Source organism: Thermobia domestica, chromosome 1 (assembly GCF_964235325.1).
Source record: "Thermobia domestica chromosome 1, izTheDome1.hap1.1, whole genome shotgun sequence".
NCBI lineage: Eukaryota > Metazoa > Arthropoda > Insecta > Zygentoma > Lepismatidae > Thermobia > Thermobia domestica.
Genome location: NC_137454.1, coordinates 341,595,090 through 341,620,937, shown reverse-complemented (window position 1 = coordinate 341,620,937; position 25,848 = coordinate 341,595,090). Strand labels below are relative to the sequence as shown.

The window sequence follows — 25,848 nt, the reverse complement described above, 5'->3', positions numbered from 1 at the left end:
TTGCGAAAAATCTTTGAGAGAGATTTTCTTAAACCCAATCAAGATGAGTTTATGTTTTACAATATCTTATACAGCTCAATTAGTTTATTAAATGCACGAATTAGTTCGACTCACTTTAGTGGCTAATTTTTTATACTTCCCATATTAGTTAGTAATTGGTATTAGAAGTGCTGTAATAATATCTTACGCCTATTAAGTTAATTGCAAGAGTTTCTTCATTGGTATGTGGATAGGTACGCGCCTTTGGCGTGGAAGACCAGAATTCGAATACCGGCGGGAGCTCATGTGGTTCAGATCTTACATGAAGCTGTATTATGTTGGAAACAGATTTTATATAATTAAAAAAAAGAAAAAAGGATAAATGGATATGCTAATCTGTAAAAAAAAAAAAAAGTGCTTAAGTGTAATTATGAAAAAAGCCTTAAAAATGATGAAGAAAAAACATTAATATGTTTTTTTTTATAACAACTTGTCCTAAGGAACAACGGTAGTAACAACTAATAAAACTTTTTAATTTCAAAAAAAATATAAGTTTGACACTTAATTTAAAATTAAAAACTAATAAATTTAATAATATAATAAAAATTTAGGCTGGCAGAAGGGAGAGTGAAAACAAAGGCAACAAAAACATCCTTTGTTTAGCCATGTGTAAAAAGATTAACCTTGGACTTCGGGTGAGAGGTTACCATATATTCATGTGAGTTTCAATTGTTACCACTTATAAATTTAGCTAAAAAAAATAAATAAAAATAAAAAAAAAACATTTTTAATATTTTATTTTTTAACATAATTAGTTTTTATAACAAATAACTCAAGTATACAAATAACATCATTAATATCATTTTATATATATTAAAATTATCTTTATGTAAATAAAATTATAATTAAGCATTTCAAGGTAAAACAACTTCTTTTACTTAACTTCTAGAAAATAAACCTCTTATGCACAAATACGACAGCGTGGGATACTGTTTATCAGTAAATAATATAATCTAAAATCATCTACCATACCTAACTAAATATATTTAATTAATCATTATCCACGACTGAGAGAGACAGAGGGAGATGTTTCCTACGAAATACGTTCAAGTTCTAAGTTCTGATATATATATATATATATACATATATATTTTATTTCAGAAGCTACGTACTTCAGGAAGTCGAAATTTGCCATATCTCAACGTAATTACCTCGTAGACGTGTAAATTTTTCGCAGCGTTAACGCCATGATTCCGTGTCCGCTTTATTACTGATGTCAGAAAAACCCAGTAACTGGAAAACGAATGTGTATGGAGTGTCCTTCATTGTCGGAAAGATCCAAAAGCCACTAGAAACGAGATCTGATGAGTAGGGAGCATGTAACATTACTTCAAAGTAATTAGCGAATCAAGACATGAGTTTGTCTTGATGGAAAAACACATGGGCAACCATCTCGAAGCTTAATATGTAAAACGTGTTCGTAAGTTGCAGTCGTCATTGTAGTGTCCTCTTGAATACAATCAGCAAGGATTATGCCTTCGCTATTCTAAAACATACCCACCATCACTTTCTGATGTCTGACGGTTACGCGATATTTCTTTGGTGGTTGAGAGTCGGTATTTCCATTGTGACGACTGCCATTTCGTTTCAGGTTTGAAAAGCAGAACTCACGTCTGGTCTATTGTGACAATTGATGAAAGCACCATTCATGGCGTCATAACGTGTTAATATTGACATATTGCTACTTGTGCGATCTTGTCAGTAGGGGAGGGGGGAGGATCTGAAAGGAATTTCTAACATTTTCAAATCTTCATGCAGAATGGTCTCAACAGAGCTCATGGAAATGCTAAAGTCTAAAGGCACGCAGACTTATTCGGTGTTCTTACGTAATAACTATCTTCACTTGCGCAATCATGTCATTTGGCTTCTTCGTGGTCTAGGCTGCTTAGGTTCGTTATCACACGACTTTGAACCTTCTTAAAATTTCGGTACTCTCATTCTTTGACACCTTTATCACTGAGTTGTTGAATATCGATGGGGGGGGGGGGGGGGGAGAGAAAACTGTTAATCATATGTATCGAAAACGCTAATTACTGTAGTGTCAGCTATAAAAACTACAAAAGCTGCACAGTACTACTTTCTGTATCATAAATCAAAAAGCTTGTTCGCATATTTTAAGATGAATTGCATTATTCCATCTGCTCATATACCTCAGTAAAAAACACACTTTAGAACTTGAGCCCATTTCATATTAGAAACTCGCTTTCTTTTTCTTTTTTTTTTTTTTTTTTCGTATGTGTGTGAGAGGTTTATGGATAAAGCGTAGATTAAAAAAGATAATAAGTAATTATTTTCATTTTTATTTTCAGTCAACAAAAGCGTCAGATGACTTGCTTCAGTTAAGTGGTAATCCGTTTGCAGACATCTTTACTGCCACTTCTCAAACTACCACAGCAGCGCCACCAGCCGCGGCTAGTACAATGTGGGTGCCAAATGGTAAGTAAATGCTGTTGCTGTTGCTTCTAATATAAATCTCTCTAATTATAAATAGTGCTAGCGTTACATATTGCAATGTATAAAAGAAGCTACTTAGTAATGATCTTACAAAAAGATCAGCTAGTCTAAAAAGTATTGAGCTTTTAGCGCACGTAGAGTCCCAAATCTCAACTAGTGTCTATATGAGTTGGTGTCTTACGCTGTGAAGATGAGTGAACGTTCCACAAAACTGTGCTAAATTTTTTATAATTTTGTTTCGATAAAAGAACAAACGAACCTCCCATTTTTTTTTTTAAATGCTGTTTATGGGTAAGATAAGTCACCGAAAGCAATAACCAAAAGACCAGGGTTGGCTGGTTTAAACCAAGGTGGTTGAAACCATGGTTAAAAAAAAAAAAAAAAACTGGTTTAAACCAAAAAACGAAAAATGTTCGTAAAAGTGTAAGTGTTTGTAAAATCTTGATGAACACACATTTGTGGGTTATCACGTTTCACTCCCGTATATTATTCATATTATATTCAGACTAAATTCCCCATTCATTACTCAAAAATAATATACTACAAAATCAACTTTTTTTTTCAATATAAGTTTATGGATATTTGTTTTGTGATTTTTTTATAGAGTATTATTATTATGTTATTGCAATCAAAGAAAAATTCTAAATATTGTTTCGTTTCAATAATGTTTACTATTGATAAAATACATCGAAATGCCGTACTTGTGTGTGTGTGTGTGTGGGGGGGGGGGGTCATACAAATCCCACGAGAGGCATTTATTGAAATCAGAAGTATCTTTGGTATCTATTTATGTATAAATGAGTCCGAGCCAAAATGGACTCAAATAATTCGTATCTTTATTCACTGATATGCAAATTAAGTCGTCGTATTTCTTTATCTTGGACTAATAAAAGTCGTTAACTAACTTGGACTAAATTAGTTCTTCTGTATTCTGTAGTACTTTGAAATTGTCCATATGTAATTCTGGATAATGGTTTCACTTGTGCAACTGTTTGTCTTTTTGTCCCTCTGAAATGACTTTTTGACAATTACATTAACAAGTATGTAAAGATCAGTGCAACGTATTTTTATCAGGATTCCTTCGTGAGTGAGTCGGCGGACATATCGCATTTGTGGTCTATTAGTTCTGGTTCCGAATTCAAATGAAGGACAATTTCTCTCGGATGGATGGAAGTCGAGAAGCGATTTGGATTCCGCTTTAAGCTTCTGTGACCCCTTCCAGCATAACCCGGTTGTTGCATAATAACACCAGGGCGAAACAAACTTATTTTTGTCCATATATGATATGAATATATAGAGCAAATTATTTAAACCAAAAAGCCTGGTTTAAACCCAAAAAACCGTTTTTTTTGTTTTTTTTTTTTTCAATAAAAACCATGGTTTTTGCCAACCCTGCAAAAGACCGTTCAGTTGATTTCGTTCTGGAAATATCGATCTCCAAAACGTTCCTCGAAATGGGCGCGTAAGTACAATAAAGTAGATGATACTCTGGCGAAAACCCAGTAAGATCGGCATGTAAGGAGCATCCCCAATGACCTAAACATCTATCACCAGGCAATGTTAAACTATTTGTAGAAGGCTGCTACAAAAAGAAGCTCGACGTTTAGATGTCACATGACCTGACTCAAGAACCTTTACTTGATTGAACTTCTATCTGCGAATCTCCACTGTAACATAACGAAGTAGAGTCATTTCTGAAACTTTTGATCACGAGTAATGAAAAGTGGATAACCTACGACAACAAAGTGCGAAAAAGATCGTAGTCGAAGCGAGGAGCAGCTCCGTAGTTTGTGACAGAGCCCACACTGACACCGAAGAAGATGATCAAGTTAAGAGGGCATCGTGCATTGTGAGCTGCTGCCGCCAAAACAGAACGATAGACTCGAGCCTGTGCTGTCAAACAATTTGCGTGAGTGCATCTAGCAACTCAAAAGAAACAGCCGGACATGGTCAACAGAAAGATTATCTCATGCTACACTGACAACCACACCCAGACATCAATTTAAACTTGCTGCAAGGTTGCGGCAAACTTGCCTTTGAAGGTCAATCGGCTTGCCGCAAGTTCTACTATGAAAGCCAATTTGCTTGTTGCAAGCTTGTGGCAAGCTAGTTAGTTACTTCAGGGCAAGGCTTGCGACAAGCTTGTCTTCGTAAGTGAAACGCAAGTCAAATTATCTCAAACGCTAGCCAAGTATAAGCGTAACTCATCAATGGCAAACCTTGTTAAGTTTATTCCAAGCAAATATAGATAAAACATAAAACAGTAAGAAATCCGCATGCTGACTTAATCCATGCTACTATACAATCCTTGAGTCATCTATGATATATAAATGTTCCCTCATCTTTCCAATTATCGAAGCAAATGCACAGCCGTAGAAACTCCGACTCCGATCCGCTTCTACGAAAATCAAAAATATTGATAATCAAAACTTTTTTGTTGTGATAAACAACGGGCGACGTTGCTTCTTACCAATATCTTGTTCTATTAGCCGCGAGTACTCGAAATTTCTACCATTTTATATAAAAACGCAGAAAAATGTTTCTACTGTAAACATAGCATTCAAATAAAGTTTATACTGTAAGTTAAACGTTAAGTTAATATTAAAATATCTGCAACAGTTCTGTATTCTTTTGCGAAATAAGTGGGCTCAAATCTGCTGCCATCTATGTTTACTTTTATGCTTTATACATAAATACCACAATTCGTTATGAATCATGGTTACCGAAATATGAGGAAATAGTGACATTAAAGGTACGTGGGACTAGAATACTAGACGGCACAATTTAAATAATAATAATAATAATAATGTTTTGTCCTTTATTCAAGATGAATGTTAAAACGACGCTAACAACGCGAACACTACCTTGTCGCCGAAAGTTAAGAGGTCAGCGTCACGTGGTTTTTAAGAACTGTAAGTCGAATGCGCGCTGGCTTTTTACTTCAACTTAAAGAAAGTGTCTCGCATGTGAACCTTGGGTTGCCTGCACTGCAGCTTGCGACAGGCTAGCAAGTATGCTGTCTGAGAGAGCCCTGCACGGGACGGGCGCGCCCGTTTGGCCCGGCGGATTACCCGGCCCGGCCCTGCCCGTTTGAAGTAATATCAAATTGGACCTGGCCGAACAGGGCCGGGCACATGTATATTTCTGGGCCAGCCCGGCTCGGCCCGGACACTCTGAGAGACGGATCGGAAACTAATGTTGTTAGCCTATGTTAATCGTAGTGTGTTTGGAAAACTGACTCTTTATTCAAGCCTGCAAAGTACTGTAATACTTCTACTACCACTTCTACTATTACTACTACGACCACTGCTAATACTAATACAACTGCTACGACTTCGCGTCATAGTTGACATATCTGGTGGTACAGAATTTACCTTCTAAGTACATAAAAAAAAGCGGGGAAATGCTAGTTATTATGGCCGGTCTACGTAGAATGTGGACCGATGCTTGATCTACAACGGTGGCTCAGCAGGTAAAGCACTCACATCTGGTGCTAGAGGTAGTCGAATCAATTCCTGCTCGTGCTATGTGAGCTTTGTGGTGGAGAAACACCGTGTGCATGGGAGTTTTCGGGGTGGCCCCGTTTCCTCACACATTTTATTCCACCAATTCATCCCGTCATCATCGATACGGCCTGAGGCGTAGTTACCTAAAGAACGTATGATGAAGTCAAGTACTTGACCTACTAAGTAAATTTGGTACGCTACCATTAGACCACGGAGGCCGAAACCGTGAACTGGCGTGTTCACACGATCAGTGCAATTTGTAATTATGTTCAATTAGCAAGGCAAATACCAAATGGTTTTACATGTTCCTGTATTGTTTATAGTATGATACTACAAATATAACAAAATATAATGATAAAATAAATCACCAAGATGCCAGGGTCTATTAGGTGATCCTGGAACGGTGGCTCAGTGGTTGAGCGTTCACATCTGGTGCATGGGGTCCCTGGTTCGATCCCAGCTCGCGCCAAGTGAACTTTGTGGTGGACAAACACCGTGTGTGGGGTTTTCTTAGTGTTCTCCCGTTTCCTCCCACTTCATTCATTCCATTATTTCAATTATTTCTCATCATCACAGTCTCCTTTAGCCTAGCCGGCATATCTGTGGGACGTAAAACTAAGATATCATTTTCATTGTTTTGTTTTCGTGTAATAGCAGTAGTGGTATTCGCTGTCGTTGGCAGCAATAGTGAAATTAGCACTAGTATTCGTAATCGTAATTGTAATAGTAATATTAGCAGTAGTAGTTGTAATATTAGTACTACATACGGTGTAGCTGTTTTACCTATTTTCTCTGTTACTGTAACGCACTAATGATTGTAGTATAAGACTTTTATGTCTATGAGCTGTATTATATAATAAACATGGCTGGACAGCAAGACAGACAGAATAGGGATATACAAAGCAAACCTTGGGTAACCTTTCACATGATTTTCCCATTCGAGAAGGACAAATAGACATTGCAATATTATGACGACACCTTTCTCATTTTCCATTGCATATTGAAGAATTGACTTTACATATCAGACTTTGTTGTTCTCAAACCGGTTACGTCCGGCCCGTTTGTGGTCGGCCTGTTCTCCGCCCGGCTCGAGATTCGGGCCGGGTCAAGCCTAGCACAGAATACATATCCATCCGGGCCGTTTTTGGGCCTGGGTTTGCAGGGCTCTGCTGACAACCCAGACCTCGTACATCTTCAGCGAACTGTTAGAAATTGAGAGAACTTGACGGGAAGGTTTCATTGCATCCACCGTATAGCTCGGACCTGGCACCGTCAAACTGGCTTCTTTCGGTCTCTGCAGATCTCTGAATAGTGTTTAGTTAGTTATGAGAGGCCTGTGAAAACAGTGTTTCACAATTTTTGATCAGAAAACTTGGAAGTTCTATAGCGACTGGATTATGATGTCGAAAAAAAATGGCAGAAGGTAATCAAGCAAAATGTTGGGTGTGTGGTGTCGTAATGGTATTTTGAAATAATAATGAGTATATTCTCAACTTTGAAATCCAAAGACTCAGTAGTTTTTAGATACTTTTCGATTCTCAAGATAGATATCAACAGGCATATTTTAGGACGCAGGTTGCGCCCATGAGATTATTTCGGACATCATTTATTTCATTGAAACTGATACAATCAAACTGGAGAATGGTAAGTTTCAGGGGTGAATCGTAAATTAGGGTGTTTCATCCAAGATTTTATGCGGATCTTCTGTATATCAAGCTGCGTACAGCATGATTCATAAAGTTATGGCAGGTTTGTAGTTTCGCATTGTGTGTGTGGTTATGTGCAAGTGACCATAAAGCCACATTTCCGTAACACTTATGATAGTATCTTCGATCCAAGGGGAAAATCTCGGCAATAAGCACCATTCTATAATCACAAGGGCGTATCCGAGGGATGTCCTTGGTAAAAATACTCTACCCCATAATCAAAGTTACGGTTGAAATCTCTGCTCTTGTTCGAACGGTAATTTCTTAAAATATTGACACCAGTTATAGAAATAAAAGCATATTAGAGTGAAGTTCCTCATTACACATAATATGAAAGCAACATGAGAATTTCGCTCGCACACACCCACACACCTCTATACATTATATAGGGTGTTTCAAAACAACATCGACAACGTTTGGGAGGTGATGCCTGACACCAAGATAAGACAAAAAGTATAGACCATCCTGGGTGCACAAATGCTTCTTTTCGGAGTTATAGGCTGCCGAAAACATGAAAAAATCAACCTTAAAGGTACATAGCTCCAATACTATGGGACCTACCGTAGTCGGTTTAAGACTACACTTAGGAACTAATAGGTGCCCTACTCAAAAATACATGTTTCAGAATCCTAAGGTACTCACGAAGCAATTTTTATAAAGGGAGTTTAGCTGCGGGCACATAATTTTAAATACTCTCCAACTACTTCTATAAAAATTGTTGCGGTAGTACCGCAGGATTCTGAAACTTGAATATTTGGATAGAGCACACTACGGTAGGTCCCATAGGTTTGGAGCTATGGACCTTTAAATTTCAGTTTTTCATGTTTTCGGCAGTCTATAATTCCGAAAGGAGGCATTTGTTCACCCAGGATGGTCTATACTTTTTGTCTTATTTTGGTGTCAGAAATCACCTCCCAAAACGTTGTCGGTGTATATATATATATATATTATATAATATAATATAATATAATATAATATAATATAATATAATATAATATAATATAATATAATATAATATACTTGCGCACCAACTATACTCCACCATATAGGGGACATAAAGACAAGAAAAAAAAATTCCTCTGCAACTTTGGTCAGAGGCTACTAGAAACCGTGGGAAAATGAACTTGAGAGCTCTATATCACCACAACCCTGAATGATAAAGCGAATGCGGCATGGTCACGTCAAAGACTTCAAACCTACTCTATTCAGAAATGTGTGCGCAAGTGATTCCCCAAAAGATGTGGGGATTCCCCGGAAATTATCTGAGGAAAACTGGATCGAAATTAGCATGTATATACAGACATGTTGATAGGAACCAAGTATTCGATTGCTGAACAACGATATGTCAAAAAGCTGCACGAAAATTTAAATGCGTGTGATGTTATGCATGGTTGCATAACGAACAGTAACTGACAGAGCATAAAGAGAAATAAATTCCAGCTCAGTGGCGCTCAATTGTGAAGGCGTAATGGTTCGCTCATGCGGTGATTGTACGTAAATTGGAACAATTACAAGAAGAAAAACACATATGAGAAGTTGGATGGAAAAAGGGGACAGTTTTTCGTAAGAACTCAATTGAACTCTGGCCCTTTTTCCATCCAAATCCTCATGTACTAATCGAAAAAAATTAGAAATAGCCCCATGAAAGGCTTATAGTAACGAGGCGGTCTAATGTGATTGAGGATGACGTGTGGATGTATGCTGTGTAGGTATTTACAATTCGTTCGTGCGAGCATAAGAATGATGATATTATCTAGCGCGTTAATTCTATTGGTAGAGCGTTTGCTTCGCATGTGGGTCGATTCCTACTGCTGACCATTCTGACTATGATGTTTGCAGGGTTTCTCTCAGTCGTAATTGTAAATGCTGGAATTGTAGCTAGCTAAACATGCCCGAGGCAATAGTTTCCCGAATCTCCTGTAGTATTATTGTTGGTATAGTATATGCAACGGAAAATGACCTCTATGTGTGGGTATCTGTTGTGGGTTTAATAAGTAAGCAACCATAGCCGCACATTACGTGTTTCCACTGCTTATGAGTCCACGCCTTGTGGTCCTTGCACCACTGGATACGCCTCTTCGCATTTACTGCTGTGACCAGGGGTTTGGCGATAGCGGCCCTGCCATGAATTTTCATTTTATGAAGTTCCCGTCGCACTGTTTTCGATGAAACCGGGTTCTGTGGTCCGGAATCGAGTTCAGACGTAATTTTCATTGCAGTGGTCTTCTTTTTAGATGCTGCAATCCGTTTTAATGCCCTCCGGTCCCTGTCTGACAGGATTGTCTTTCGACCACTGTTGTGCTTTGCAGACGTCGTTTGCCCATGAATTGTGTATGCCCGCGTGACATTGGACACAGTGCCTTTCGATATCCCCATAATGTTCGCCACTGTTGCCACTGAAGCTCCAACCAGACGGGCACCAACGATCATGCCTCTTTGGAAGTCTGTCAGGTCGAACATTTTACCGCACTACTTTCACACTACGACACACACAGGTGAACGGATTACTGCTGACGGAAGAGGAAGGTCCACATGACACATTGAAAACAAAAAACGATCGGCAACCGCAACACGTGTTGTACAATGGAGGGCCAAACTTAGGTGTCCTGTATGAAGTGTTTTTATATATTTTTGTCTACCCCGTGTGTATATATAAAAGCTGAAAATAGGTAAAAGAAAATGGCATATTTTAAATTGTTTTATAAATTATCACTTTTGTTTCTTTCTACGTTCGTCTTATGCTGATTTTCATTTATTTATTTATTTATTTATTTTTTATTAAGGATTTGGTGGTATGCCAGGAGCTACAAATGCGTTTGTAAGTGATAAGAACTTCAGTACAGTATTTGGCGGAGCTGATGGCGGAACAGGTAGGTGGGATGGTAACATATTTTGTAACTTGAGTAAAAATCAGTTTTATATAATGTATGGATCTAATCATAATTTAAATTTCTTTTTTACAATAGATGAAAAGTATTAGTAAAAAAATCAAATTTAAAATAGTTATTTTATTTTGAGCAATTAATATTCGAATTGCATATAATTCTGATTATACAGTTTAAGGTAATATAGTATTAGAATTTTTTTTTTAAGGTTACAGTCGTCTGTTTTCAGAAATGTATTTGAGTAACGAAACAATTAACAACCTGTGCAACCAATGAAGTTATTTGAATTTGAATTCGAGTTGCCCGAGACATTTTTTTGAATTCGGCATTAAATCACCTAGTGAGTTTCATTGCTTTTTTGGACAGCGGTTTAAACCACTAGGAAAATATACGTATACAGCAGTGAATAAAATGTTGATATTGATTCTCTTGTTCCAGTGAGAGGTGTAGATAGGTGAAGCAAAGGTGTTAGAGTGAAAACGTACCGAGAGTATATTAAGAGGAGTTTTCCGTGGGTTCGTTGGTTTCCATACTTTCCAAAATCTTGGAAAGACAATATAAAAATTCGAAGTTCATAACGTTCTGGTAGTGCGTGATTTGATCGCCTGTTAATTATTATGTTATGCACTGACCAGCCAAAAGATTGGCCACCTACCTAGTATCTGGTATATTCACTTTTGGCTTGCAGGACAGCGGCAATGTAGTAGCAACGTTGGCTTCGTGGCTAGGAGCGTTGTTCTGCTGAAAGATGCCATTGCCAATTGGTAATATGTCCGACATGAATGTGTACTTGATCAGGAATGACCAGCCGATAGCTAGGAACAGTCAAGTGATGTTCTTCGCATACACTACCGGGTCCATTGATAACAGTGCGAAGGTTCCCCAAATTATAATGGAAACACCTCCAGCGTGTGGCCATTCTACTTTTCAGTCCTCGAGCAATTGTTCCCTTGGAAGATGACAGATTCTGCCCCGGCCATCAATGTAATGAAAACAGTATCGTGATTCATCGAACTATGTGATGCTTTGCCATTCCTCAGCAGTCCAATCATGATGCGCACGTGCTCATTTCAGTCGTAATCGATGATGTCATGTAGTTAACATTGATACACAAGTGGGACGTGTTAGGTAAATAGTGCATTAGAAAATCTGATACATACTGGGATTAAGAAAAAAAGAATATTGTGAAAAGAAAGTTTTTGTTTGCAGTTACAATCAAGGGCTCATGTTGAAATTGGAGAATTGTTTGTAAATATCGTACTGTTGCAGGATATCTTAGTATAGTTATGAATAGTACTGTACTAGAGGAGATCATAATTATTATTAACAAGGGCTCATGTTGCCAAAACTGTTAAGGAAAATTAATAAAAATTTTACTAAATACTAATTTCCAATCTAATTAATACATCTGTCATAAAAACTAATATTTAATTAAGCTCTCCTCTAAGATAGTACTATTCATAAATCTACTAAGAAATCTTGCAACTTAGTACAATATTTACGAACAATCCTCCAACTTTAACATGAACTCATGATTATAACAGGAAATAAACATTCTTTTCACAATTCTTTTTCTTTTTCTTTCTTAATCCCAGTACATATCAAATTTTCTAACGCACTTTTTACCCAACAAGACGTCAGCTGCGTGGATCAATGTCTTAAGTGTACGGTAAACTGTGTGCTCAGACACATTCATCCTTTGTCCACTATTAAAGTCGGCTGTTAATTCTGCCACAGCGTACCCTATCCTGTTGTACTAACCTCAACAGTCAACGACGTCTGAGATTTTTTAATGAGGTGTGGCTACTGCTTTTCTAGTGTATTAGTGCTGCTTTCACTGTCCTTTTCCTACCTTTGGAAGTCAGGAACCATGGCAGCTCGCAAACACCCGGGAAGTCGCTATGTTTCCGAGATGCTCATTCCCAGTCGTCTGGCAAACTGTTCTGCTGTGCCCCGCGACTCTTAACGTCAGCTCAACGACTTTATTTAAAAACTAGCAGGTGGTCGTAATGTTTTGGCTGGTGAGTGTATGAAAGTAGGTAAGAGATCTCGAAAGACTGGACATTTTGTTCATAATATTTTTTAAATAATAGATCAATGTGGAGCCAATTATATTTTGTTTTTAGTTAAACACTCCTCTTAATACATTGTGACGGTTCATATCATAGTTCTCTTCCTGGGTTGGTTGACAGGAAAAAGCATCGTTAGGTCTTGGTAGATGCTAGTGATTTTTGTGAATTAGATGTCATGTTAGTTCATACGTTAGAAATTGCCAAGTTTCCAACTGTATAATATGGCTGAGATTTGCTGCGCTTCTATAGGTCGAAATTATTTAAAGAAATTACTCTGTATAGTATAAATTAGGTATCTGTATAACGAGAAGGATTTTTTCTGGCATTTGTTGTTAGCATAGCCAACTTTCGATGGAGGTTTCTATTTGTTCTTCCATGTACGTCAGCGTTTCTCAGGCTTCTTTTCAAGTATTAATCTACTCTTATCCCCTTCGGAAATGTGCATATATTTATGTATATCTTATATTTTCAAAATAGTATTAATGTTTCCTTTATTTTATATTGACATTGTTGTTAAATGAAAGAAAACTATATATTAGTGTGTTTAATAATTGAAAGCTGGGAAGTATAATATGTACAAGGTGCTACCCAAAATATCCGAGAATGTCATTGTAAAAATCAGATAAGTACATTTACGTCGTAATGTCCTCCGTTACGTCACCTTCAAAGTAGTCACCTCCGACATGTACGTAACGATCCCAGCATTGTTCCCACTTTTGGAAGCACTTCTGGAAGTCCGCAGGGTATAGAGTGTTCAGGACCAATTTCGATTCTATTTGGATGTCTTTAATGGAGTCAAAACGTCGCCCTTTCAGCGCGAGTTTCATCTTCGGAAAGAGGTAGAAGGCTAGGTCAGGAGAGTAGGAAGAGTGGGGGACTGTTGTCATATTTTTGGCCAGGAATTTTCTCATAACGAGCGAGGTGTACGCGGGCGTGTTGTGGTACAGCAACCAGTCTTTCGTTTGCCATAGCTCTGGCCGTTTGCGCCGAACATCTTTCCTCAGTCTCTTCAAAACCTCGCAGTAAACTTCCCGTTGACATTCTGATCAGGTGGAACAAACGTTTTATGCACAATTCCTCGAATATCGAAAAAAAATGATCAGCATCGATTTGATTTTGCTGCAAACTTGAGTTTTTTTTTTTTTTTTCCGGCCATCGAGAGGATGGCGTCTTCCATTGTGATGATTCATGCTTCGTTTCCGGGTCATAACCATAGACCCAAGATTAATCACCTGTAATGACTCTGGATAAAAAATTTAGATACTCTCAACTCTTCACTGCAACTCACTGCACGTCAGAATCCTGAGGTCTTTTTAATCGATGCTGAGAAGGCGAGGGCAGTTTGCCTCATGTTCAGTTCATCAGTTAGAATTCGTTGACATGTACCGCACGACAGTCGCAGTCTGTTACATTGTGAATTGTCTATCCTCTGTCTTCGCGGATCACATGACGCAATTTCATGATTACCAGTGTTATCCATGTTGATGATCAACCAGAATGTTTGTCATCTTCCACAGATTCGCGCCTTTCTTTGAATTGCTTGAATCACTCAAATGTTCTTGCTTGACTCAGTGCACTCTCACTAAATGCCTCTTTCAGCATGTGGTGGGTTTTGTTTGCAGTTTTCAACTTAATGCAAATCTGTAGCTTCTTAACGTCAGCCATTTGACAAATCGCAGAAGCACTGAAACACATTTTGAGACGCACAACTACAACTCTCAGCTGAATACGCCAAAGATGACGCAATTTGGTAGTGCAGTAGCTAATACATGTATCTGGTGATATCTACCGGCATAATGTCATATTGCTACTAGTTTGCCCTTAAAAAAAACCCTAGGATATTTTGATATTTCGTGTGTATATATATATATATTTCCAAACATTGAGATTCTCAAAAACAAAATATGATACGCAATTACCATGATTTTTTTTTTCTATATTTTTTGGACGAACGTTGAATGTAACAAGTAAAGATGAGTATGGTTGTCGCGCAAACCTGATACAAAAAAATACATCATCTGATCGAGCATGAAAAGAAATGGAAATCGCGAAAACTAAGCTGCTATGAACAATAGGGAGCGGAGCTAGAGAATAAAAAATTCTGAATGTCGCCGAAATGAAAGACAGTAATAACGGTGAAACTGAATACCTTGTGAAAAGTGAAAGTAAGAAAACCAAATTTAACCTATCAAGAATTATAAAAGACCATAAACAGGGTTTCTATCTGGAATACAGTGTTGTCAAATCAGCAGAAACTTGCCTGCAGAAATAGCACAATAAAATATCAGCGATTGAACCCATGTCATCAAAGGTGATCAAGAAGCAAGAGTTCTGCCAGAACTTACTGATCTGCATTAATAATCTAATCAGGAATCAACTCGTGCTCTGTAATGAAAGACTTGATTTAATTAACAGTAGCTGCGGCATCAGCGTTGACTCTCTTACTAATTTTGTATGTAATTTTACTCGAAACTATTTAGTATTCACGTTTGAAGCGTTGGATAAATGATTTGAACGATGTGAATAAGGTCCTTTCTTAATATTTCTCTCCCAGATGCATATTGTGCGGTCGTGAATAATTGCATAGTGTTGTTCCATTCCGAGTAAATGCTCATGTATAGCATTGTTAAATCGTGCTTGTAAGAAATTCCGGCGTCTACAAAGCGTTGTGAATATCTTCTTAAATTTTTTGCAAGACCGTCTTATTTTGTTTTGCGTTTTTATGCCTTAACAGTACTGATTTTAGACGCGGTGACTTGTCAATTGCTAATCCAGGAGGACACAACTGGGAAACCTCCATGGCTCTGAACTGCTTGGTCCAGATTTTCTATGCATCTGACAAGTCCGCGAGTTTTCTTTAGTGGTGATGAAGCATATAAGAACGATAGCTTTCGTGGTGCTAAGCAACTGGTGGACTTCGTTCTTGCAGCAGCGTTATTCCCTGTGGTAACGCTGGATCGTCATTGAATATCCTAATCATTTGTGCCATCATTGTCTGTCATTAGTGTGTTAAATTCATCCACAAGTTTTTTCGATACAGTTGCATTTTTATCTGTTCTGCAACGAGTCATTTCTCCCATGTTAGATTTTCCTATGAGATACCGAACACTTCCGCTAACAGCTCCACAACTACAGATCATCGCATTTTTATACACACATGATGGACGTTCCATATCAGACTCCTAGTACCGCCGCACTCTGCTTTCAGTGAAACTACCTGACTGACCTTCGTGATCGAATGCATAATAGAAACACCAATACTTACCACCAGAACTACTAGCACTGGTTCAGTCGCGCCTTTACATCTCACGCTCTCTGCGCGCTTTCTATGTGCGCATACATCTATTTCCGCTCCCTGTGACCCATAGCATGCCACATTATACCACACTTCTATTTTGTAGCTCTGATTGTATTTACATTTCCGCACCAACTACGCGGCTCCTTTCTTCTAGTCATTATACTATACACAATAAAACCTTTACCACAGAATATAATTGTACCGGTTCCACACACTATTTCCGTTTAAGACATACACTATTTCCGTTGCATACGTGTTATATTGAATTGTCCGTTCTTATGGTTGGTAAATTAATTTCGTTTACTTACTTTGCAAAATATTGCTTCGCCGTCATTACTGCTTTTCTATCATTTCGACGACATTCAGTTTTCTCTCCCCTAGCTCCACTTCCTATAATCCATAGCAGCTTAAATTTTGATCTCCATTTCTTTGTATGCTCTGTTAGACGCCATATGTTTGCATTACTTTACTAGCTGCAATCCGCGGACTGCAGTCTGAGAAACGCTGACGTAGTAAAGTATAAAGTCTTAATATAGATCTTGGTATACCTTTTACGATTGGAGCTCGTTGAGGGATTAATAGATACAGAATCGATTTTAGTGGAATTTTTGTTCAGTTTTTAGACTCGAGTTCTCTGTTGGGTTCTGAGGAATAGCTAAGTTTCAGAATAATATTGCATATCTTACGTAATTCATTGATGCATATCTTACGTGAAGTACCTGGAATAGTCGTATTAGAATTACTGAAATACAGAAATAAAGTCAAACCTGTCTTTCCTATATTTACATAATGTATGAGAATTGGAAAAATTAATGAAATTCTTTTTCATTTTTATTATACTGTCCCAGCATCAGGTAACTTCTTGACATCTAATTGATCGTACCCCAGTTTGATCAGTTTATATAGGATATTCGAAAGAACCTCACCAAAAACTTTTAAATTTCATTAAATTTTCTCACACGAAAGCAGGAAAAAAGATAGGCCAACATGGGTGCACAAATGCATAATTTCGGAGTTGTAGCCCACTGAATATTGGTCAGAACATACAGTGTCCATAAAGTCCATTGCCACCTCGTTCACTTCGAATCGACTGCGAATATAAGAAAACGCAAAAACACGTCTATCATTATTTTAAGGGGCTTGAATTTTGAGCTATAAAAGGTCCACCCCAGACACCCCTATATAGGAATACGTGGGTTCAACTTGAAAATTTTAAATGGCAAAGGGGCTCGAATAATATATCGTTGGAAAGGACTCGACAAGAGAGAGATTTCGCCAAAAGTTTGAAGTTCCTATGTTTATCCCATCCAAAATGGCAGGGTTCACATTTCGTGTTTATAACGTCCGTTGCCACCCCTTGTATCTTCGAAACGACTTAGAATATGATAAAACGCAAAAACACGTCCATCATTATTGTAAGGAACGTGAATTTTGAGTTATAAAAGGTCCACCCCAGACACCCCCAGATAGGGGTACGAGATTGTTGTGTTTTTGCATTTTATCGTATTCTCAGTTGTTTCGAAGATACAAGGGGTGGCAACGGACTTTATGGACATGAAATGTGAACCCCCGCCATTTTGGATGGGGTCAACATAGGGACTTGAAACTTTCGACGAAATATTTCTCTTGTCGAATCTTTTCCAACGATATATTACTCGATCCCCTTTGCCATTTAAAATTTTCAATTGACCCCACGTACCCCTATAGGGGATGTCTGAGGTGCACGTTTTATAGCTCAAAATTTAAGTCCTTTAAAATAATGGACGTGTTTTTGCGTTTTCTCATATTCGCAGTCGATTCGAAGATACACGGGGGCCAACGGGCTTTTGGACACGAAATGTGAACTCCCGCCATTTTGGATGGGGTCAATCAACATAGGGAATTGAAACTTTCGGGAAAATATTTCTCTTGTTGAGTCCTTTCCAACGATATATTACTCGACCCCCTTTGCCATTTAAAATTTTCAATTTGGCCCCAAGTACCCCTATATGGGGGTCTGGGGTGGATCTTTTATAGCTCAAAATTCAAGCCCCTTAAAATAATGATGGACGTGTTTTTGCATTTTCTCATATTCGTAGTCGATTCGAAGATACACGGGGTGGCAACGAACTTTATGGACACCCTGTATAAATCTTGACCATATTTACCATTAGGCCCGGGCCTAGGTACTCAACGTTCTTAGGGGCACACGTTGAAAATTTTTAATATGCAAGAAAAAAAAATTGTCGAATACCTCTTCCTCCTCCTTACCACCACTACTACTACTACTTCTTCTTGATTAGCGGAGTAAAAAATGCATTTATGGACTAAAAATAGTTCTAAAATCCCTTAAAATGTGTTTTAAAATACTCTAAAAAGTGTAAAAATATAAAATACATTCTGGTTCAGAAATAAATTAAAAAAACTATAATTATGATAGATTCCATACTCGTTTGTATTACTTCGTTGCGCCACATCAATAACAATATGTTTACAGTATTGCGTTCCTCCTACCACGGACACCTATTTCCTTGCACTTCATATTTAATATTCAGAATTTATTATTATTATTATTATATAAATCCTTTTCACGTAGTTCGTAGTTAATGTCGAAGAATCAGGAAGGGATTTAGAAGTTATTAAAAAAATGCGCGCAACATCACTTGTCCACTTTACTCAAAAGAATGTTAGCACAGATAAATTTCTGTCACAAATCTTCGAAAAACACAATGATTTGATGTATTTCATACCTATAGAGTTGGGTTGCACTATTTTTCTCATTTGCTCGTAGCTTAAATCTACATTTATGCCTTTCCCCGACCCCCACCCACACATGCTGTTACACAGCAAATTTTGTATTAGTTGCAACTGCCGTATAATACATCTTACATTAGAGCTATCTGTATAAAACCCTTTCCACCAATAAATTCAGAAACAAAACTATTTGGTTTCAAATATGTACTTCTTTTTTCTGTAACGATAGGCATTTTACGATATATGTTTCATACAGCGTATAAAATTGCCTACCTCAATCTATAATCTAGCTCACAAATAATCGGAAATATCTACACAGTTGAAGATCATTGGGTGAAGAAGGGAGATGTGATTGATACAGTATTTGCAACTGTCAAGAATGCAGAATTCTTAGAAGTAAAGCTGGATATGTGTTTTTCTTTACGTAAACTTAAAGTAGAAATTATTGTAGGACTTTTTTTTTTTTTTTTTTTTTTTTAAACTTTTAGTACATATGCAGTTAAACTGATGAACAAATACTAAATATGCACGTGAATGTCAAAAATGTAGAAATGCATGTAAAAATAAAAATAAATACAAAAATTGGTAAATGGGTAAAAATGCAACAAGAAATGTATTCTAAATCACTAAACTTTTAATAAAAAAAAATTATATCGTATTGAACAAAGTTTGTAATCATAATAGAAAAAGATGCAGAATTATTGAAAGTCTAACCATAGCTGACAATAAAACATGATTAGAATAAATGCCCTCCAAGACATTCAGTATGATGATGTAATAGAATCTTCGCTTGGCAAAAAGCGAGGAAGAAGACAGTTTAAATTTGTTTTAAAGGTAAATGCTTATCCAAATCTGTTTTTGGACAATGGCAACAAATTCTCTTATCGTTTCATAATAGCCTTTTCTCCTGTTTCATTTACTTTTATGATCTAAGTGTGAATAGAAAAAAAAAGTAATATTAAAAAAGTGGTTCAGTTTGTTGCCGTCAAAGTAATAGTTTTGTATTACATTAAAATTTTAAACTTCAACAATCAAATCAATTATTCTGTTAGTTGTAGTGACATTTTTAGTGTTTGTATATTCACAGTATTACAAACATAAATTCAAAATTAATCTTCCTAATAATTGCACTAGTGCATATTGTAAACAATAAACCAAATCATTCTCTGTAGCTTTATTAAAAAAAAAAAAAATCTTTCTTTACAGCGTATTCAAAATGAAAATTTATTTAAATTTATACATACATGTTGAAACAAAAGTATCAATAAATTGTTTATTTTTTGATATTGGTTAAAAGTTTATACGTCGGAGTGAGAGACGGAAAGAACATTAAATCCAGCCATAAACGAAATATTGGATGAAGGTCGAGTAAACGAACATTCTGTACCCGAATTCGATTAATGTGTCAGCGGATATGGAATGAGAGAGTTTTCAGTTTCTGAGTTATCATTTTTTGTTTCCACCAGACTTCATAAATCTATGCTTCGAGACTCACTCTGTTGTCGCTCCTACTTCACATCTACTGGCAGACTAATAGAATCTAGATTCGAAACAAGCACTATGTTCTTTCTCCAACATTTCATTTTCGAGTTATGAGCCTTCATGTTATTCTGACCAGTTTCTGGCGGGTCAGTGCTCCAAAATGACAAAAATTTGTGCACCAATGATGGTATATAATTTATTTCATGTTTTCGTGTGAAAGTTAATTTCCTCAAGATTTTTACTGTTGTTCCGAACACCCTGTATAATAGTTATAAATTACGTGGGATTAATGAAGTTCATGTTTAAGTTAAGACCCTTTTCTGTACCCTCGATTTAAGTGAAAACAAGGCTCAAGTTGTCTTTACTCAAATGCTAGCCGTTCTTGATTAACCTTCTCTTCACACATCAAAAGGTGCAGTTGTGGTGTTCATATTGTATAACTAGAAATTTCTCGAATTCAGATTCTCATTTGTAAGTACTTCGATGTGTTCACGTAAATAAATGTACTTTCGCTTTTGGGCTTTAAGTGATGTCTTAAGTTTGTGTTGTGTCCGTGTCTTTATTCTTTTGTGTCTTGATTGTACATACGTTGTGTTTCATATCAGAATTATCAGAAATAAATCAAAAATATTTTGAAAATACCATATTGGGTGGAAACATACTGGATAAGCGTAAAATCTTTCCAGGATCAAGAAAAGCCATATATATTCAAAATTATTATGACTGATAGAAAGATAAGTTTTTCTGAAGTTCTTAGAAAATTGTGTGTATATATCCATTTTTTTTTTTATTTTATTTATTTTTTTTTTTAATGAAATGAATTTTTCAATTTAAACTATTTGAAGACCGGAACAAGAGTATATTACATGCATTTAAAAATACAGAAGTAGTTTTGAAGTTTACTTCAGTAGCCAGTCAGAAAGCGTAGAATAATATCCATATATATGTTGGAAAAATAACGAAACTTTTAAAATGAAACAAAATAAATTAGGTATTTTATCAACGGTAGTTCTTTTTATTCTAAATACATCCTTTCCGCAGCAATACACCGCTAGACACGTTTAACCAATGCTAGGATAGAGTTTTGAATGTCCTTTTTCGGAATCTCCTCAGTGACCCTCGTCACGGCAGATCGGACGTGTAACATTGTCATAAAATGTTCCTTTCATGTCCAAGTTTAATTTTGGGAATAGGATATAGTTACACGGCGATAAATCAGGCGTATACGAAGGACACTGGTGGATACGGCGGAAGCACACTGATGTTTTTTTGTAAGGCAAAAAGCCACCAACTGCGATGGTTCTATGACAAGGTGCATTGTCGTGCAATAAAGACCAATTGCCTGTCGCTCGATACTCGGCCCTTACGCGAACGATTCGCTTCCACAAACTGCCCGTTACACCCAGATTTCACCATTCACTGTTTGATCTTGTAGAATGAATTCCCGAAGTATAATAACCTTTGGAATCGTAAAAACTAATCAACATTGTCTTCTCACGTGACTTTTGAAAACGCAGGATTTTTTAAGCTTTCGGAAAACCTGGGGAGTTCCACGTAGCACTTTGGCGTTTTGTTTGCGAGTCGTACTTGAAGCACCAGTTACAGTCGATTCCAGGAATGTTCTGTTCCTTCTGGCTGTTTTAATCAGATCCTTGCAATGTTCAACGCAAGCAAGTTTTTGGTCGTCACTTAAGGTGTGCGGAACAAATCAAATAGAATTTAGTTTTCTTAAAATCTTTTGTGAAAATTTCGTGAATCATGCCTTTCGTCGTATTTAATTCCTCCGCCAACCATCTCACAGTCGAATTCGCATCGTGGGCGATCATTTCACGCACTTGTTCCACCAACTCATCACGATTTTTATTCGATCTGCCTGGCTTTGAGTCGTCTTCCAAGGACTCACGACTGTCCCGGAATCGCGTATACCACTCGAACACACGTGTGCGAGATAAGCACTCATCACCATACACTTGCTTCATCATTTCCAATGTTTCTATAAATGTTTTACCTACTTGAAACTGTTTTTATGATGAGATGACACCAGATACACATACTTTTCTCCGTTAATCGGTTCTCATGATTGTGGTCTTGTTTTGTTGAGCAGATATCCAGCTTTCCGATATGTTGCTTCAATAAACAGAGCTAGTGATTATCTGTAAAGAAAAAAAAGTTCTATAGATAGATATAGATATGATATAGGGTGTATCAAAAGTCTTGGGCCATAGGCCAACGTCGTTATGACTAAAGATACAAAGAAGTAGAGAGGAAAATCAGTTGTCTTGATTTTTTTTTTTTTTTTCAATCCTACCAGCCATTTGGACCCAATACTGGTAAGACACCCTATATAAAGTTGAAAAAGCAACATTGCCAATTAAGTACGATGTTCCCTAAGGCTCTCGTCATACAAAAATACAGCATTGTTAGGAAATGAATTTGAGGTATTTAAAATTCCTTCACCAACAGCGTTCACGTTCCTCGTCATTTTTCTCTCTCTTTAAGTTCCATTCGAACAGTCTGCTGAGCAGAAAACATTGCTTTTTCATTTAACATAGAGCGCTTAACCAATGTGAACTTCAAACAGCTGGAGCAATTGGAAAAATTGCAACATTTTAGATTGAAACCCACTTGTTTGCAGCAACTTCTATGCTTAAATTTTGTAGTGAGAGTCCGCCAAATTGGTAGGAATAGTCTGTCTTCTTCCGATATTACGCCTCTGCACACTTTTTTTTTCTTTCTTTAATCATATATTGACTTCCAGATATTGATATCATATATTCTCTGTGCAACAAACGGTGCACATGTTGAAAGATACAAGTAAGAACACATTTTGTGATTTTTGGAAGACATTCTTAAATTTCACATTTTCGTGCGTAGTATTGAAAAAGAATGTTTTGATGATGATTACAAAAAAGAAAAAAAATCAAGTGTCTATTTGACATACTTTGTGTTGAATAAATTTTGATATGTTGGAAAGAGTTATGCTCATCCCGTATGTTTACAGTGTCTCTTCATGTATTTCCATAGTCTTCAGCGATTTCTCGTTCACATTAGTAGTAGATAAAATTCAGATTAACAGTTGGTGTAGATGTTTGGAAATTCAGTGAGCATTTAATTTTTTTCCTTTTTAGCGTAATTTACTTTTTTCAGCACTAAGTTACGGGATTGAGCAATAAATATGACTAGGATTTTGATGTATAAATTTTTATTTAAAATTTTGAAGACGATGGCAGTCTCGTAAAAATTCTCCTGAGCTCATTTTTTTTTTATTTTAACAAAATAACTTAGTTATACACAGTGGCGGATCCAAGGGGAGGGCTATAGGGGCTATAGCCCCCCCTTGAAGCTCATATATACACTGGATAAAATGGGCTTCAATCTTCCTTTACACTGGATAAAACGGCAAAATATGGTTTAGCCCCTCCCTTGATCATATCTTGGATCCGCCCCTGGTTATACATGTTTAATTCGTGTTAATACCTACATCAGAACACATTCAATCTGTAAGGATCAAATCCTACGGACTTCGTTTAATTCGGCTGGAGCCTATATTAATTAATATTGCATTTTCTTTTATTAACAATAATGAAATCAGTAGTTTAGTACAGCAGTACGATAAAATAGTTACAAATATACTTAAGAAGAAAGATATACATTAAAAATAATTTATGCTTGAAGATATGTAGTGAACACAGTAGCTTAGAGCCGTATTCATACATGAAGTCCACTCAAGATCTTGTCTTGAGTAAAACTTGTTTTGGGTAAAACTTAATTTTTGATAAAATTTTCGTCTTGAGACAATTCTTATTCTTAGAAATGTTTTGAGAATTCCTTAGCAGAAACTTAGCTAGGTGAAGACTGCTATTCCTGTTTTGTACAATCCGCGGCAAAAAACCTGCAACATGAAGAGTAAGTTTATTGTGAAACTACGCCTAACAGCACAGGGAATGAATATAACTTCTAAGTGGAACGAATCACGCCAGGATAAATCTCAGCCTCCTCCCGTGCATACTTATTTTGGAGCAAAAGACTTCGTCATTTCACAATAAACTTATATGCTCATGTTGCAGGTTTTTTTTGCCGCGGATTGTACAAGATATGGAACTATTGCTGCTGTCAACTTCGTTTAGCTATGAATTAGCGAGATCGAAAGCTTGTCTTGAGAAATGTTTATGAATAAGACCAAACTTTCATTTTCATCAAGACCTTCTTACTGAAAACCTATATATAATCAAATCAAAATCTTGCGTGCGTGGGATTATGCAAACAGCAATTCACTTCACAAGACAGATCTTGAGAAAAATTTTCATTACGGTGCATCTACGAATATACGTGAAATGTGAGGGGTGTCCGGAAAGTATTGTTTAAAAAAAATATGCTAAAACAGGTTTGTTCAAGCCAAATTTATTTTTACATGAAAGAGCACCTTACACTATTTTTCAACATGGTTTCCACCAATGTTCAAACACTTGTCATAGTGGATGGCCAACGTGTTCAAACCTTCCTCAAAGAAACATTCCGTCAGTGAAGACAACCATAACTCCACAGCAGTTTTGCGTCATCGTCACTTTCAAAGCGCTTACCGCCAAGCTCGCGCCTCAGAGGAAGAAACAAGTGGTAGTCAGACGGCAGTAACTTGGGACTGTACGGCGGATGGTCAAACTGCTCTCAACCGAACTGTCGGATTAACGTTTGGATGGCTTCAGCAGTATGGAGACGAGCATTGTCATGGAGGAACACAACTCCTTTACTGAGCATTCTTCTTTTGTTTTGTATTGCACGCCGAAGTTTTATCAGTTTCTCACAGTATCGTTCCGCATTGATGGTTTCACCCCCTGGGAACGGTCCATACTTGCCGGACATTGGCAGGATGTTTCGTTGAGGAAAGTTCGGACAAGTTGGTCACCCACTCTGACAAGTGTTTGAACATTGGTGGAAACTTCGTCGAAAAATAGTTCTAGATGTGCTTTTTCATGTAAAAATAAATTTGGCTTGAATAAACCAGTTTTAGTTTTTTAAACGGTACTTACTTTCAAGACACGCCTCGTAGAGTTCTCTACATTGATTCGTTGATTAATTTGTATTTACGTCGTGTGTCACCAGCAAAGCTATGTAGGGCAAGATGTACTTATTTTTTTAATCATCTAAAATCCTAGTCCTAATAATAAACATTATGAAAGGGTACCTAATAAGTTATCCCGGTTACTTAACGGGAGAAAACTTAAGTTGTTTTGATTCTATGTTATTCCAAAGGATTTCTTGGAACCTCAGTGCTGAGAAGGGCGTTACACTACAGTCCAGTCAAATAAACAACTCGAGAGAGCATGTATGAACAGGATCTCAGTTTATTCTTACTTTATTATTTTATCTTGATTAGATGCCCGGAATTATTAATATTCTTTGTATCCCTTTCTCCAGACAAAGTATATTTTCTAAATTATTGTTAAATGTCATAGCCCAGCCCAGATGTATTTTTCTTCAGTTCCGTTAATATTTTCCATTTACTTCCCGTTGCAAAGAAAATATTCCTCTTTTTTCTTTGATAATACGGCATTATTTATATTAAAGAGAATCATTATTAATTAAGCCTTTGTAAAATTAATCTTGTATTTTGTACATACAGTCATCAGACATAATTTTTACTGGGATTTAAGTTGTTTTGTTGTGCTTGATGTA

The 25,848-nt window shown here is 36.8% G+C and overlaps 1 protein-coding gene across 4 annotated transcripts in view; it reads left to right on the top strand.

The window, feature by feature from the left end:
* Positions 1-25,848, top strand: part of lap (phosphatidylinositol-binding clathrin assembly protein lap) — a 209,058-nt gene that overhangs the window by 141,259 nt on the left and 41,951 nt on the right. For all 4 annotated transcript variants that reach the window (XM_081729828.1, XM_081729812.1, XM_081729821.1 and 1 more), the window contains 2 exons: positions 2,349-2,475; positions 10,489-10,575. In XM_081729828.1, the coding sequence (XP_081585954.1) occupies positions 2,349-2,475; positions 10,489-10,575 (214 nt within the window). The remainder of the gene's footprint in view (positions 1-2,348; positions 2,476-10,488; positions 10,576-25,848) is intronic.